The 17590-nt window shown below is 38.3% G+C and overlaps 1 protein-coding gene across 13 annotated transcripts in view; it reads left to right on the top strand.

Moving 5' to 3' along the window:
• LOC134529870 (voltage-dependent calcium channel type D subunit alpha-1) overlaps nt 1-17590 on the top strand; it is a 406577-nt gene that overhangs the window by 289556 nt on the left and 99431 nt on the right. For all 13 annotated transcript variants that reach the window (XR_010074727.1, XM_063364400.1, XM_063364408.1 and 10 more), the window contains 4 exons: nt 9152-9204; nt 9503-9649; nt 13398-13599; nt 16618-16887. Coding sequence is in view for 12 of the 13 variants with exons in the window: in XM_063364400.1 (XP_063220470.1) it covers nt 9152-9204; nt 9503-9649; nt 13398-13599; nt 16618-16887 (672 nt within the window). In the remaining variant the exon portion in view is untranslated. The remainder of the gene's footprint in view (nt 1-9151; nt 9205-9502; nt 9650-13397; nt 13600-16617; nt 16888-17590) is intronic.

The following is a 17590-nucleotide window of genomic DNA, read 5'->3' as shown; positions in this document are numbered from 1 at the left end:
TATTCAAAATTGCTTTATTTTCAAAATTATATGTAATTATGCCCTTTATAATACTAGTCTGAGAATTCCTCAGTTTAATATTCATTTATTATCTACTTTGTGTACAGTCCAAATAACAATGACATTATTTAGAAACTTACTTTAAACTTCAACAAATTTGATATTGAAGTGTATTAGAGAATCTATGATTTTTTTCTAGTTAAACAGTTATTAGCTAGGTAATTATGACCCATAGTTAAGGTAGTTATTATTTTACTCTCTAATATTAACTCACTTTTTATGTTGTATCTTTTGTATCGTGCAATGAAATCTCAATGTTTCAATAACTGTATTTAATAATCAAAATTTCTACTTGTCCTTGTCTGTACTTCTATTTTTTTTTCATTATTAACTTTATTGCTTGTTCAATTGGTAATTTTCCTATATTTTATGAACTGATATTCAATGTGAATTTATTGTAATTTTCAAGTTTTTGTCTATGTTTCATTGTCCTATGATATCTCTGTTTGTTTGTATCTGTTGAACGTATGCACGCGCCCCCATGTCGTTGGCTGATTGCAGATGCACCCTTCTGCGGTGATTGCGCTTGCCTGCTCTCGGTGCAGTGGCTACTTGTCTGTCTGTCTGTCTGTCTGTCTGTCTGTCTGTCTGTCTGTCTGTCTGTGTCGGGCCCACCCCAACAAGTCCTTGACTGTTGGAGGGCATGTAATAAATACATATTAATAAATAAGTCAAGTAATCGCAGAGTTTAAAAATAATGGGAGAATTAGTGTCCAGTCAATTCAAGGTTTGAGGGAAATTGAAAGTTGAAATCGAAAAAAGTTTGCTGCTTACACTGTGTCAAAGAAAATAATAATTGAGTTTCATTGCAGCACATCAAAGGATTAATTTTTGATAGAGATGGATTCAACTGGAAGTCTGCGCATTAGTTATATCAAAAAGTTACAAACTTGGAGAAAATATTAAACTTTACTGATGTATAAATCATACTGAAATGGGTGATTTACACCTTGATATATCTTGAAGCATAGGCTTGTAGACAAGGCCAAGTAAATTTCTTTCATTGTTCTCCTATCCACCTAACAAAATTTACCGCACTTGTGTAAATAATGAGGCTTTTTGTCGCATGGGGAGATTGCCACGGCGTGGCGAGTGCAGACGTGGCTAGGTGGGGTTTATGGTGGTTGGCCGTTGCTTATCCTCGTGTGGAAGTGAAGGGACTCCGGCTCGTCAGCAGAAACTCTAGCAACTGAGCTGACTGTTTATGTGAGGAATCTTGGCATTTACTGCAATGGGAAAATATTTATAACAAATTTCTGTAGCAACACTGCATTTGCAAAACCTATGTCAAGACTGCTAATTCCTTGGGAACCATGAGAGTTATTACCATTGGGTTTGACATATTATCTGTATAACTATAATAAACAAAGTAAACGTGATTTCTGTGACAAATTGTTTGCGTGGCAGTTTGTTTGGTGTCAGCGCATCTGATTACTAGTGAAAGATGATAAGTCACTCCGGTTTTTTCCTTTTACGACATTAATCTAAGTGTATCAATACAAATAGTCATTATCAAGGCTACCAATGTTGCTTGTGGCTCAAGCGTGTTTGACGTAAGAAAATCTTATCTTTTCAAACCTTTGCAACGTACATCCTAACTCTAGTGATGACATTTATTTTAATTGTAAGGTATCACATGGGTTACACCCGATGCACATTCAAATCACAATGTTTTCACGGTTCCAGATTATCATAAATGATTGTACGTACTTGCATGCAAGGAAAAAATGTTTAGTCCATGCTGAATAGTTTGCCCTTACACACGAAATGCCTTTTATATGTGGTTTCAGGAAAGGAATGGCATAATAAAAATGTGTGTTTTGCAAAAATGTACAATTGACATAGGGTCATATTCACACATAGGGTATATCAGCTGTAACATTTTGTTGTTTTGCACCTCATATACCTAAGGTTTCCCCGATCTGTCGACTACGTTTCCATCTCCTCACGGGTGGAAACCATCAATTTTTCCCATCTGGTCTTAATTTAGGGCTTCGGGACTTCAGCAAGTGGTGGACAAAAACTCTCCGGCGGCTTGCATGGAAATACAACCTTCTGTGCACAGTGTAGTGTTATCACAGCTTAATGCTATTACATGTAGGCTCATAACTGATTGAAATTATACTTGGTGTGCAGCACCAGTAAGCAGTTATCTGTGATTGCAGTGATTGCATGAAGATCCCAGAACTCGGAACTCTACAATATTGTTTAATGTATGCATATCTTTATAAACAGTTTGGCTGAGTTAGGAAAAGAATATACAAATGCATGATGTATAAAACACTGCAGCAGGCCTGGAAATGGTACACGACACATCGGTGATGGCGATGGCATAGTTTCTCTAAGGGTCAAATGCTATGCATTTTAAAACACGTTTCTTTACATTTGTTAAACAAACTTTGATTCTTTGTAAAGTTTTTTTAATTTTTGGATTCGTGCTGCTAGTTAAATTATTTTTTGTTTCAAAACCAGAGGTTGTCCAATGATTATTTGAATTGAGAAGAAGAATGGCTGCGTCATCGGACAGCCTGACAGGCGAAGGGGCCGGCAGACCACCTCCGGCTGACTTGGAATCAGTCGTGTATTCCATTACAGACCCCAGATAAAACTAAGAACCTCATGGAAGAAGTAGAGGAATACAACATGCCACATGGTTTTGACTCTCTTCCTCCCTCGTGCCTATGCAATCCAACAAGCGAGCGGCCGGTTGCGACACTTCCCTGCGAAGCCAGCCGCGCTGTCTCGGCTGTTCCCAGTTGAGACCGTGTCTGCAGAACTGGTGACCCTGATCACTAATGCATTGCACTCATGTGGCAAGTGTCGTGGGTTTGACTCAGAAACTCCAACATTGAGCACTTAAACAATTAGCAGGTTTGGAGCCCCATTTCTTTATGCCTCTGTGTGGTGTATTATCTTACTTACAAAAAAACTAAATATTAAATATTTTAGTTGTACATGACATTTCGTTGACAGCGAGGTCATTAAAGGCTGTCGGATGTTGGGGAAGATGACCTGAAACTGTGCTGAATGCAACTGTGGCGATGAGGGGGGAAGTGGGAATGATAAGGTTGATAATGAAGTGAATATGAGTGGTGATGGGGTAGAAGAATGGATGCAAATTTACTGGAATTGTTTACTTGTTATTCATTGCTAGTATCCCTGATGTTCCAGGGAATATCTGAGTGCTGGGGGCGGGTATCTCCACTACTCGCCTTTTCATGGGATTGCACGTAGGGTGATATGATACAGGAAGAGGTTAGTACTTAAAAACAAGAATAGCTGGATTCAAGATTCAAGGAGCAGTTCTTATTAAAACAATATAAATGAAATTCATGGTGTTCACGTAACTTTTCTGAATGATAATATAAATATCAAACCATTTAAAAAACCATAAGCGTTAACCATGGCTAATTCTAGAGGGATTATAAAGACTTAAAATCAACTCTCGAATCATTGGCCATTTCCTTGTATTGATTCCTAATTCCTCTGAGAGAATGCTTTGGTTGACAGTGTTTTGTCCTGTTTTTTTTTTTTTTAAATTTAGTAAATTATTTAAACCTTTTAAATAAATTTTTTATCGGTTTAAACTTAAGTAAACATTTAAAAAGTGGGAAATTTGGAGTTTGAAGTCCCTTCCTAGTCTTCAAGTGCTACATTGGCCTATGACCGGAACTTCAAATTTATTGCGTAACCATTGTGTGTGTGGTCACTCACTCACCAGTCGGTAGTTGGCCCTGGGTGCTGTGTCGAGTGGCTTCCCCGACTGAATGCCTGACGGCCTGACTGCCTGACGGCCTGACTGCCTGACTGCCTGACTGCCTGCCTGCCTGCCTGACTGACTGACTGCCTGACTGACTGACTGCCTGACTGACTGCCTGACTGACTGCCTGACTGCCTGCCTGACTGCCTGACTGACTGCCTGCCTGACTGACTGCCTGCCTGACTGACTGCCTGACTGACTGACTGCCTGACTGACTGACTGACTGACTGACTGCCTGACTGCCTGACTGACTGCCTGCCTGCCTGACTGACTGCCTGCCTGACTGCCTGCCTGACTGACTGCCTGACTGACTGCCTGACTGACTGACTGACTGACTGCCTGACTGACTGCCTGACTGACTGCCTGACTGACTGACTGACTGACTGACTGCCTGACTGACTGCCTGACTGACTGCCTGACTGACTGCCTGACTGACTGCCTGACTGACTGACTGACTGACTGACTGACTGCCTGACTGACTGCCTGACTGACTGACTGACTGCCTGACTGCCTGACTGACTGCCTGACTGACTGACTGACTGCCTGACTGCCTGCCTGACTGACTGACTGCCTGACTGACTGTCTGACTGCCTGCCTGACTGCCTGCCTGACTGACTGACTGACTGCCTGACTGCCTGACTGACTGCCTGACTGACTGACTGACTGACTGACTGACTGACTGACTGACTGCCTGACTGCCTGACTGACTGCCTGACTGCCTGCCTGACTGACTGACTGCCTGACTGCCTGACTGACTGACTGACTGCCTGACTGCCTGACTGACTGCCTGACTGACTGACTGCCTGACTGCCTGCCTGACTGCCTGCCTGACTGCCTGCCTGACTGACTGCCTGACTGACTGACTGCCTGACTGACTGACTGCCTGACTGACTGACTGACTGACTGCCTGCCTGACTGACTGACTGACTGACTGCCTGCCTGACTGACTGACTGCCTGACTGACTGCCTGACTGACTGACTGCCTGACTGACTGACTGACTGCCTGACTGACTGACTGACTGACTGACTGCCTGACTGACTGCCTGACTGACTGCCTGACTGACTGACTGCCTGACTGCCTGCCTGACTGACTGCCTGACTGACTGACTGCCTGACTGCCTGACTGACTGACTGACTGCCTGACTGACTGACTGACTGCCTGACTGACTGACTGCCTGACTGCCTGACTGACTGCCTGACTGACTGCCTGACTGACTGCCTGACTGACTGCCTGACTGACTGCCTGACTGACTGCCTGACTGACTGCCTGACTGACTGCCTGACTGACTGCCTGACTGACTGACTGACTGACTGCCTGACTGACTGCCTGACTGACTGCCTGACTGACTGCCTGACTGACTGCCTGACTGCCTGACTGACTGACTGACTGACTGACTGATTGACTGACTGACTGACTGCCTGACTGACTGCCTGACTGACTGCCTGACTGACTGCCTGACTGACTGACTGACTGCCTGACTGCCTGCCTGACTGACTGCCTGACTGACTGCCTGACTGACTGACTGACTGACTGCCTGACTGACTGCCTGACTGCCTGACTGACTGCCTGACTGACTGCCTGACTGACTGCCTGACTGCCTGACTGACTGCCTGACTGACTGCCTGCCTGACTGCCTGACTGCCTGACTGACTGCCTGACTGCCTGACTGCCTGACTGACTGCCTGACTGCCTGACTGCCTGACTGCCTGACTGACTGCCTGACTGCCTGACTGACTGCCTGACTGCCTGACTGCCTGACTGCCTGACTGACTGCCTGATTACCTGATTACTCCGGCTTACGAAGGACGTGAGGACTGCTAGGCTCTGATTGGCTGCCGGTTTTCTCCCTCAATTTTCTTTTCATCCATCCTTGCTTCCTACGTAATACCCCTACTCCTTTTTGGCTCTGCTGACCTGCTAATTCTTCCCTCTCAGCTATTTTACTATCACACTAGCAAACCTTCATTGTGCAACTGGGCACCATCCTGTTTCAAATCTCGCTTCCAAAGTCCTTGTAAACTGTTTACTGCTGACTACCTGTTTCACCATTGGGTGTCTCGCCGGCCGCCTCTTCCCCTAATGCATACAAGCATACGTAACTTATCTGTACACTACTGTTTATGCAACAAAAAAGTATCTCCTAGCTCATTAATCCTAATAAGTTATTTGTCGATGATTTTTAAAGCAGTGTCCATAGTAAGTAACTATCCAAGCCTGGAGTGATTTAAAGAAACTATGAAAAACATACATCAGAATGGTCGGACCAGGATTTTAATCCAAGTATTGAAATGTGAGTCCAGTGTTTTACTATGTTGCCGACTCTTTCTGTAACTAAATAATTAATATAAAACCAGTAGTTCACGTATGAAATTGGTTTTTTTCTTACAAATGTACCATTTACAGTTTATATGAAAATATTGAAAGTTGTCAGAGCTGAAAGAAATGTTCTTTGGAAGGGGCCCTCTGTGTCCAGGCAGGCTAATATGTCATTGTGACGGGGCCTCCAAACAAAACAGGTTGTTAGTACTGGCGATCCTGTCCGGGACCCTAAATGACACATGATTTACTATGAAAGAGGATGCTTTTCAAGCATGCACTCTAGACCAAGAGTAATCATACTTTTCCATCACTTGCATGCCCCAAGAGTTTAGAGTGTTTTTTTACACACTTTTGTGACTCTGTGTTGTGGCACGTCATGATGGCTGCATTGGACCTGGATCCAAGGGTACACAGACCTTTGGCAATATTACTTAGAATGTCATGAAATGAAAGGATGTTACTGACTTGGTCCTCATGAATTATGGTTTAGCTTCATTGCAACACTAGTTAAGTGACTTACAAGAATCATAGAAAGTTATTTAAGTTATATAGTTGAGTTGTTAGTTTAGAAAAACTGTGATTCTTTTACTACTAACTGTTTAGCAACAGTAATATTTTTTAATTCTTTGGAACTAAAGTTGGTTTGGGAAAATCTCCAGACTGTATTATTGTTTTCAAAGGTAAATATAGCAAATCACTAGTCAAATAAAGTAATGCTAGCAGTGGAGTTGGAAGCTGCAGCCCTCACCACATGAGCATGATGCATCAGTGATCCTGGCCTGCAGGACCTAGCTGTCCTCAGGACCTGTAGCTGCCTTTCCTCCAAGGGTTAGGAAAATATAACTGCTACGAGTCACGTGCAATACTCATGCCGGTATGAAGCCAGTTTGTGACCGTTCATCTTAGATATCTATGACACGCCACAGAAGATGAGATGATTGGACATTTTTTGTGACAAACAAGAATCAACGTGGTCAATAAAATTTCATTTTCAGGATAGATAAAATTAAAATTTCTGCATTAAAAGTAATATGTTGATTGTTACTCTAATAAAATATTCTGTGTTTTATTTTTATAAATTTTTTAATCACTTTTTTTTAATAGTGCCATTTACTATTCGGCAACATTTCTGATGTGAGCTTATTACTGAAGATAATTTTAAACTATTTTTCTATGAAAAATTAATATTTAAGTTTATATATAAATATTGCAACTGCTTTGGTGGTTTTCATTCCTCAAGATTTTAGGTTTATAAATAATTTTGCCTGCCACATATTTTCATCACATGCAAGATTTAGACTAGATGCAGTCGAGTAGATACAACCAAGTACTGTGCAAGTGTATTCATGATCTTTTATCTGCACAGTGTTTAAAAAGGTTGAACAAAAGAATCCGTTAATTAGAACTTAACAACTAAGTCTTATGTAAATGGAATTTATTAATATAGTTGCCTGTTGCACAAAGGAATCTTGCTCATTAGTTAAACCAAGTACTGTATAGTATGTCTTAACAAAATAGGTGTGTTTAAGTAACTGCTTCAATATTCATTTGTAATAACATTAAATTAATATAGTTTAGGTAGCTCAAAATATGCACGACAATATTTTAGTGAAGTAATTTGATACTGCTTGCAGGGAAAAGTCTAAAATCATTTATAAATATGTGTGTGTAAATATTGTTTATAGAAATATGTATTAAGGCTATTTAGGCATGATTTTATAAATAGTTAGCTTAGTGTCAAGCCCAGTCTTAGTGTTTTATTACTTGTAGCCTACATGCCATGTTTCTTTATAAGTATTATTATTTACTCATTCTTGAAAAATATAGCACTGCGACTTATTGATTGGCTTGTTTGTAATAGTCATGGTATTTTAAATAAAAATATTTATATATATTTTTAACCTATGTAGAGAGAATGCAGTAAGTACTGACTTTGCTTGTTTTGGTATGAATTTATGGCTTTAGGTGTTTGTAATGTATTTAAAGTTAATAGTTGTTTTGTTCTTGAACTATGAATTACACAGAATTAGAATTGCACGAAGACCACTTTTGTCTCACAGCATTGCCTGCTCACACACGACCATCAGATTATATCACATTCAACAGTTCACAAATTTTTAGCAAAATGGGTAATGAACAATGACATCTTAGATGTGTTCCATTTGATGGTCGACAGTATTGAATACCAGGTGAGTTCGATGGCCGCTAAGGAAATAAAACTCGGTAGTTCTATTTTGAGCTGCGTTGAGTTCAAGAAGAGAACAGGCATACACATGTAAACTTTCTAAAGAATTCAATCTGAAACATAGTTGCTCAAGCTCCCAGAAAATCTAAACTTCATTTTGAAATTAAAGTAATATTGTACCAAACGTCTGTTATAATAGCCAGTTTTCCCTAGGATAAAAGGCATAATCCTACAAAGAACAAATCTTGTTGGTCTTGCATTCTTATCTTTTGGAAATATTGGGAATGTTAATGTGTTGAATTGTGGGTGTCGCTCAACAGTAGTGTCACAGTATCCAGTCCTGCTCGGCAGACCCATGAATAAAGTCTGCTTCTTGGCTCTACTATTAGGATACTCCTGAAATCTGCACTAGGGACACTTTTTTCAGTAGTTGGTTTTAGAATTACAGCTCCCATAATCAGCTTGTGTTGTCATTCTTATGAAAGATACTTAACTAACTTTTATTATACTCCATATTAACTATATATGCCTCTAAGTTTGTGTTTGTTAGTTTGTATTTCACACATAATTAGGTAAATTAAATATTTGAGCTGAAAACATCTGTGGTCTTTTTGCAATCCTGAATACGTAGGAATTAAAGAGTGATTTTGATTGAATTTAATTAAGGCATTAATTTCAGTTAAATTTTTCTTGTAACATCGCATAAACTTGTGATCATAATTATCTTTTTCAACTGGTCTTTCCAATGCGAAGCATATTTTTATAAATATGGTTTGATAAAGCATTTAGTGAAGCTGCTTTATTTGTGTAATTTTTCTTTTCACAGGGGAAGTTCTTCTATTGCACAGATCGCTCAAAAATGACACAAGACGAATGCAAGTAAGTGTTTATTTTGTGTTCTTTATGACCAGAGGAGTGAGTGGCCATATTAAAAATTGGTTCTTAATTATTATTTGAGAATTTTATATGATACTAAATATTTTTAGTCTTGTTACAATTGTGCATGAAGTACAATATAAGTTCTTAACACTCAAGAAGGCCCAATACATCAAGATTTCCTAAAGTTACTTATAGGTTGTTTTGTTTTTCCAACCCCTAATTTTTTTTGTAAACTATGGATATTTATGTAATAACTTAAACACAAAATATTGTAATATTGTTTCCCATTATGTTTCAGGGGAACATATCTTGTGTTTTCTGATGGAGATGTCAACCAACCAGAAGTAGAAATACGGATGTGGGAAAGATACCGATTTCATTTTGATGATGTAGCAAAGGCCATGCTCACATTGTTCACTGTTTCGACATTTGAAGGATGGCCTACGTAAGTTACAAATTAATTTCACAGATTTTCGAGTTCATAGTCAAGTATATGATAGTTGTCTATTATAAAAATAATTTCCAATATACAGGATGGTCATAAAGTATTTGTACAATTTAAAAAAATCATAACACGAAAAGCATTGCAGTTAGAGATGTGCTGTTTGCGGCAAAATAAAGATCAATATCATAAGTTTTTTTTTCACGTATCAATAAACTTCGATATGGTCACCTTGTGTTGCCCTTAAAATGTCCAACCGGAATTTCGATTTCACGCCATACGTTGGACAACATTTGTGGTGTGACACCTTCAATAGCAGCAGTTATCCTTCGTCTCAGTGAATCAATATCCAGAATATATTGAATACACTTTGTCCTTCACATAACCCCAAAGGGGTGATATCGGGCTATCCTGGTGGCCAGGGTATGGGACCATGCCGCCCCACCACCTGCCAGGGAGTCATGGACAAGTAACCCCCGATGTGGGGGTGGTCCATCTTGCTTGGAGGGGTTGGAACTGAGGCACCACAAAAAGTTCAAGCATATCTAGGTAGGTGATAGATGTTAGTCTTCTCAGCAAAAAAAAAAAAAAGAAAGGACCGATGACTTTGTCGTGCAACAATCCGCACCAAACATTCACTATCGGAGAATCTCTCACATGCTCTGTGACACTGGGGATTTTGCGAACCCCATATACGAACATTGTGCCTGTTGACCTTACCACAGACGTGGAAGGTAGCTTCGTCGGAAAAACACACACGTTCGAGGTACGCATTATCCTCATCGACCCATTGCGAAATGTCACTTACATAAGCTGCACGACATGGTTTATCATCTCTGTGTAAAGCCTGCAGTATCTACACTTTATATGCATGCATCTTCAGTCTCTTGTGCAAAGTTTTTGCACTGTCGATCTGGGCATTCCTAGTTCCCGAGAGGCACAATGTGTTGACTTGGTAGGGCTTCGAGTGAAAGTGTCTTGCACAACTGCAACAAGCGCTTCACTGACGGCTGCCATGTTCGCAGACTGTCTAACACAGAGTGTACCACGATATGATGCTTCTTCTATCAGGTGGTGGTCGTCCATATTCAGTCCATAAGTTCCGCTGCACACTACGTGGTGACTGTGTCTCATGAAACCACAAGACACACTTGGCGTTCTCTTGTGGCAACATCAATTTGTGAAGGCACAATGTTCTCTATGCCGATTCCACGTGAAACATGAAAAAAAATAATTTAGATATTGGTCTTTATTTTGCCACAAACAGCACATCTCTAACTGCAATGCTTTTTGTGTTATGATTTTTTGAAATTGTACAAAGACTTTATGGCCACCTTTATAATCTTTACGATTCAAAACAGTTCTGTATTGTAACACACGAGAACTAGTTCTGTGCCAGAAAGGAAAAAATAAAGCTTTGCTATGAAGCCTGTGGTGCTACTAATACCATTCAAGCTGTTCCAGAAAACATTTTCATTTTGACATCATTTTAAATCCTGCCAGTAAATTTGCATGTTGTAATATGACTTGCAGCCAAGTAAATAGCAAATGGTGAGTGTATCATACACATTTGAAATTCAGAACCTCTTTCGAAAATGTAAACTTAATGAAAGATACTGCTTTCAGAACATTAAAACTCACCGCATTCTACTTAAAATCATTGACTTTTATAGGCACGCCATCACTTTTATTCAAATAATTATTTAGGATGAGGCATCTCACATAGAATTTATCCCAGGATATTTCCTGGGTTTAGAAATAACTAAACTATTTTGGACAAATTAATGTAAAGGTTGTATTATCTCTGTTGTTATTTATTTTTGTTAATATTAATGATAACTGCTCTTTGAGATTAAATACACAAATTCTTCACTTAGCACCACTAATGCATTCCTAAAAATTTTCATTTGACCCAAAATCACGTATTCTGAAGCATTAGTCTCCATTAATAACAAGGCTAATTTACTAAATGTGTTCCAAAATGTGTAGGGAAATATTCTTCACGTAATATGTATAAATGCGTAGAATAACAATCAATGATAAATGGGTCACACCATTTATATTTATAAGCCTACCATTGAATACTTTGTATGACTAATTCAACACAGTGTAACAGGAGATAGTTATCATCAATTGGCTGATTGACTTGCCCGCCCGGACATGACCTTTAACTCATGTCACGTACATTTCCGCGAACTTTCCAATCCATCCTTTACTGGTAATGAAAATGATATTACTGTCTGGATATTTAAATTTTCATTTTTAAAAAATTAAAGTGCTTATTCGTGTATCACCGCTTGGTTCACATCAAACCTGTCAGGCCTGTGATATTTTTTCAATGCACCATTCATTTAACAACATTTTTCATGTGAATCATATGTTCATTTCTGTTCCAGTATCTAATGTCAAATGTATCCCCACTAATAAAACCAACAGCATCAGACTTATATAAACGTTTTATAGAGTCCTTATTTTGTACGATTGTGCGCATAGTTGACTTGCTTAAAACTAAAGTGTGACCATCTTAAGTGTGGCCTTCACGACATTCTGCATTCCGTAATAATTCTAGTTTAGTCTGAAACGCTTAAAAACGATCCATTATGCTTCACTTGGAAATCATGATTCCACTATACTTCCCACTGTAGGTTCTTGCGCACATACAGTTACCGCAGCTGAATGTGCAGACGTTGCTTTGTTGCAGACGTTGCTAGTTCCCTGCCACTGGCTAGACTGAAGTTCATCACGGCCCAGTCTGTGGCTGGGCGACAGCGGCATACGCACGGACATAAAAACATTTGGTCCTTTACACTCCATAGCCGCAACTTAACTTGCCATAGCTGATGTTTGTACAACAGCCGATAGCATAGTCAGACCTGCGCGCGCATCACTTTTCCCCTCATACGGCTAACTGTATCCCATCGTCCCATGGCACATCTATTTACAGAAGTTGAAACAGACTTTGTGGCGTCGTACCCGGCTTTTCTTTTCTTTGCCTGCGGAGATTTCGTGTTAACTGAAATTTACAGACGTGCTATTCATAATTGGGGCAGTAAAATTAACATTGCACTAAATGAATTCGTGCAATCTGAAGACATGCTAAGTGAGGGGTTGGTGTATTAAAACTAACTTATGCCTCATTGAAGCTATTTAAAGTAACTTTGACATCTAAATCAAAATTATTTATTTTTTATTTAAATTATTATTTTTTATGAAAAGTGAGGTTACAAGAGTCAGAAGCACATAACACTATTGGGTAAGAAATCGGCATTTGATGAAGGAACCGTCTCAGCATTCGCATGGAGTGAATCTGTGTAACTGTGCAGAACTGAAATCAGGATGGTTGGACTGGAATTGTAACCTTGTCCTCTGTAATGCGACCACTGTGTCCTCTGTGTCTAAACGTTGCACTACCACGCACCTCAGTTATAAATTATATTATTTTTAGGATTCTAATTGTTAATGCAAATAAAATGTTTATTTTTAACAAAAAAATTTAGAAATAATTGGTAAATAATGTTCAGCTTTAACTATAATTTGTAATGTATTGTGTAACTAAGAATTTTCTATAACTGGTAAGCTTTATTAGTAATAAAGTTAAATTTTAAAAAAATGATTATTAAATAATTTTAGGTAACTTTGTAATATAATGTTAATTTAAACCCCAGGGAGAAAATATTCTTATAGATACTTTAAATATCACCAGAAGTGCACAAACACTAATAACTATTTTAACAAATTCATTGTGTTTCAGTTTGCTGTACGTCTCTATCGATTCCAATGAAGAAAACAGAGGACCAATTCACAACTACCGCCCCATAGTGGCAGCATATTATATTGTCTACATAATCATCATTGCATTCTTTATGGTTAACATTTTTGTAGGTTTTGTCATAGTTACGTTTCAAAATGAAGGCGAGCAAGAATATAAAAACTGTGAATTAGATAAGAATCAGGTAAGTCCCATTTAAGTTATTAAAAAAATTATTTTCACTAGATGTAACTTTAGTTGTAAAAACATACAAATTTTTATGTTTTATATGTAGTGTTTCAGAAAAATATTGAATACCATCCCTTAAAATTACCAAACAAACAGCAATAAAATAATATTTTTTAACCAGAGGGTTTGGGTTATATTTGGAAGAATAGTGTAGGAAATGAAGGAAACCGCAGCTTCCCGCGTACTGACGCTCGGAAGCAGAATGAAACAGTCGCTCCCTGCCAGCGCTCTCAGCCATGCAAACCTCCAACTACCTTACGTTGCTTGTAGAATCCTTATAGTACTTCAGTAAATTGGTTGGACAAATGGTTTTCTTTTAAAGCTTCCTTGAAATGATTAATATTATAACTTATTTAATTGGGAAAGGGAACTTGGGGTAATTGCTCTGTAGACCTTGTTTGGTATCATTCTAGAACAGTTCACAAGTGTTTGTCACTTGTATACTTTGCTTACACTGATTTCTTGGCTTCAGGTTGACCAGCTGTGTAGTAGTTGAAGGCTTGGGGTGTCTTCCCAAACTTTCAAGACGGTTCTTCCCTACCAGTTTGAAGTATCTCCCTTTGCTGCTGACGTGATCTCCGGGGTCTGTTCATTCCTGCGTCTTTTCCGCTAGAGCTGGGACCGAAGTGATTCTCTTCTATGTGGATGTTGCCAGTACTCAAAAGGTTGTTCTGTTCCTTTTACCTTCCTCTTGCCTGCAGATTCTTCATTGCTGGTTGCTCTGGATTGGTTGCTTTCGCCACTAGCGGTAAGTGGTGTGGGCTATCTTCTTTAGTTTAGCATCTATCTTGTCTTCTGTTGGTAGCTGGCTGCTATCATCTTAGGTAAGAAGTCTGTGAAAACTTTAAAAATCAGTTCAGTTTTGGTTGTAGCACAATTTCCTTAGGTGTCCTATTGAATGACTTGGTTTCTTACTGTTGGGTATGCACTGGAAAATAATTAGTGGACGTCCCATTTGCAAATGCCTGTCAAAATTCTTCACAGAAAAATTTCTACATTTTCATTTGAAGTATAAAAATCTGAAAATATAAAGAATTATCTATTATGCTTCTTCCACAAATGCACTAATTTTATAGGCTGGAATGACACTTGGGTTAGAATTGAATTTAAATTCAATAGACCAGACTTTTTCCTAAGCATTGACACAAATAAAACTGTATACATCACGTTTTATCTTTTGGCATCGATTATTTAATTTGATAAAAATATAATAAATAACTGGGTAATAGGCCGACACACATTACCACATTGCATGACTTTTTAAAAAAATACAGGAAATCAAAAATTATTGCCAGGATTATAACCAGTTATTATGAAAAAAATATTTGATGGATATACATGTGTGGTATCTTAAAATGTTCAGAAGGTTTACATAAGTAACCTTTGATATGGGTGTCATTTTAAGCTCTCATGGTGTCTAGGTGGTATTTGATCTACTGCCATGACTTCTGAACAGTGTCCATGCTGTAGGCACCCTCTCTCTAAATTGCTGGATTTTCATTATCTTTTCAGCGTACAAAATGCTTAGTCAATTAACGGAACCATTCACATGAAATGTTGCTTCGTCACTAAAATAAAACGTGCTGTTGGAAAGTTGCATGGTTGTAGATGCTGTTAAGCATGAATACAGCAAAGTGCATACGTTTTTGTCTGTTGTTTAGTTTAATTTCATGCAGCAGCTGGATTATGCAAGCACGGAGCTTCAAACATTTAAGCAGAATATTCTGAATGGTAGTTTTTGGAATACCTAATGCTAAACTTCTACCAGCAATTTATTTCTTTGGGATTGCCTAATGTGTTCCACATCTTTCTCTGATGTTCTTGGTTGGCCAGTTTCTCTGAACTGCTTCATCCACCAGTTCAAAGTTTTTTCACCTGGAGGTTTTTCACGTGGATGCAGACGTCGCCACTTGCATTGCACAGCGACAGCCAGCTTCAGTTTGGCCAACGCAACACAAACAGCGCCTTCGGCTGAGCTGTGTGCATCCAGCCCTTCTCCGCCTCATACTGAAGCAGAGATAACAGGGTGTGTCTCAGCCTCAATCCTACCCTCCTTCATGCATGCCGCCTTTCAAGCCTCACCATCGTACAAGGTCACAGAATAAACCTTACTCTGACAACCTAAAAACACAAACCCAGCCCCACATTGAGTACGCTGAGAAGACAACGAACATCCAGCAACTTAAAGAGAGGGTGCCTACAGAAATTGCAACTGTAACTGTGGACACTGTTCAGAAGTCATGGCAGTAGATCAAATACCGCCTAGACACCATCAGAGCTTAAAATGGCACCCATATCAAAGTTTACTTAGGTAAACCTTCTGAACATTTTAATATGCCTCAAGTCTACATCCCTCAAAAACCTATTTTATAAAAACAGTTTGGTATTCCGACATTCATTTCCGATGATCCTTTATATCACATAATATTACATGGTATGCATATACCAATGGTCCAGACAGTTGAATTATTTAAAATACTATTCAAATACCCATACCAATATTTTTATTTTTTTTTAATTTATTTATTTGAATTTGTCACATGCTCATCAACAGTCGTAGACTTTAGTGATGAGCACTACATGTAATACAGGAACACAGTTATCACTATACTAAAACAATTGAAAATGGGTGAGAATTTCCAAGTTCACATCATAGTTGTTATCCTAGACTATATCAGTCATTTCATTGGCTAGAATTTCAACCTTGTAGAAAATCTTCCACAAAAATTTTTAACATGACTAGTTACCAGAATGGCCATAAAAATGGCCAACTCTCTGCAAATCTTTCTATAGCACCATACATACCTGCGGCTATCGATGCTTCCCAAAAACCTTCCAAGGAAAATTCTATCTTGGCATACCCGCTTAAGCGATAACCAACATATTTTATACAATTTTAAAATGATTAGTATGTATCTCAATATTTTTATTCTACAATGGTTAAGCTCAATGTCTATGATTATTTATTTTACAGAGAAATTGCATCGAGTTTGCTCTGAAAGCGAAACCAGTACGCCGTTACATTCCAAAACACCGTCTGCAGTATAAAGTGTGGTGGTTCGTGACATCGCAGCCATTTGAGTATACAATATTTATACTCATTATGCTGAATACGATTACGTTGGCTATGAAATTCAACAATCAGCCAAAATCGTACGAAAATTTTCTCGATAATCTCAACGTTATATTTTCGACAGTATTTGCAATGGAATTTGTGTTTAAGCTTGCAGCTTTCAGGTTTAAGGTAAGTTTTTATTTACGTAAGTTCATTTCCGTGCATTTACATGCTAAAACATGATACTTTTAATAAATATAATTTACAATAATTTTCATAACTTATTTATGGTTACTTGTAATGTTTGCATATTTATCTAAAAAAAAAAAAAGAAAAAAAAAAGTGCATATAACAAATTTGAAGGGGGGAAAAATCATATAATTTGTTTTTAATATATACTACTTTTTGAAAATTATTTTAATGTTATGATTTATTTAAAATAATTAGCTGTCATGGAGAACTCACTATTTCCCAATGTAAAATTTTACTTATTTTTAAATATTATTTTAATAAGTGTTACTTTTGAAATTTAATATAAAGTGATCTGTCTAGTCGATTGCAAAAGTATCTGCAGAGCAGCTACAAGGAAGTGTACATGTGTTACGCTAGGAGCTTCATCTTTACAAACACACTCCTTGTCTTAGTTTTAGCATTGCACTGTTATAAGTATGCTGTTGTCAACAACTGATTGCATAGTAAAGAGAGGTCAGAAATTGGCTTTTGATTCTGACATGAAGGAGAATGCTCCGGCAGTAACATACAGAATCCATTGTTCATGTGGTAAAGTTTAGGAAAAATAGACAGGTGAATCATCACCCATAATAAAGAACACATCCATGACTACAATCATGAAAAATCAATGATCAGCTCTGAAACCAGTCACAGCATTGAA

Source organism: Bacillus rossius, chromosome 2 (genome assembly GCF_032445375.1).
Source record: "Bacillus rossius redtenbacheri isolate Brsri chromosome 2, Brsri_v3, whole genome shotgun sequence".
In the NCBI taxonomy this organism is placed as follows: domain Eukaryota; kingdom Metazoa; phylum Arthropoda; class Insecta; order Phasmatodea; family Bacillidae; genus Bacillus; species Bacillus rossius.
This window is presented reverse-complemented; position numbering and strand designations above follow the sequence as displayed.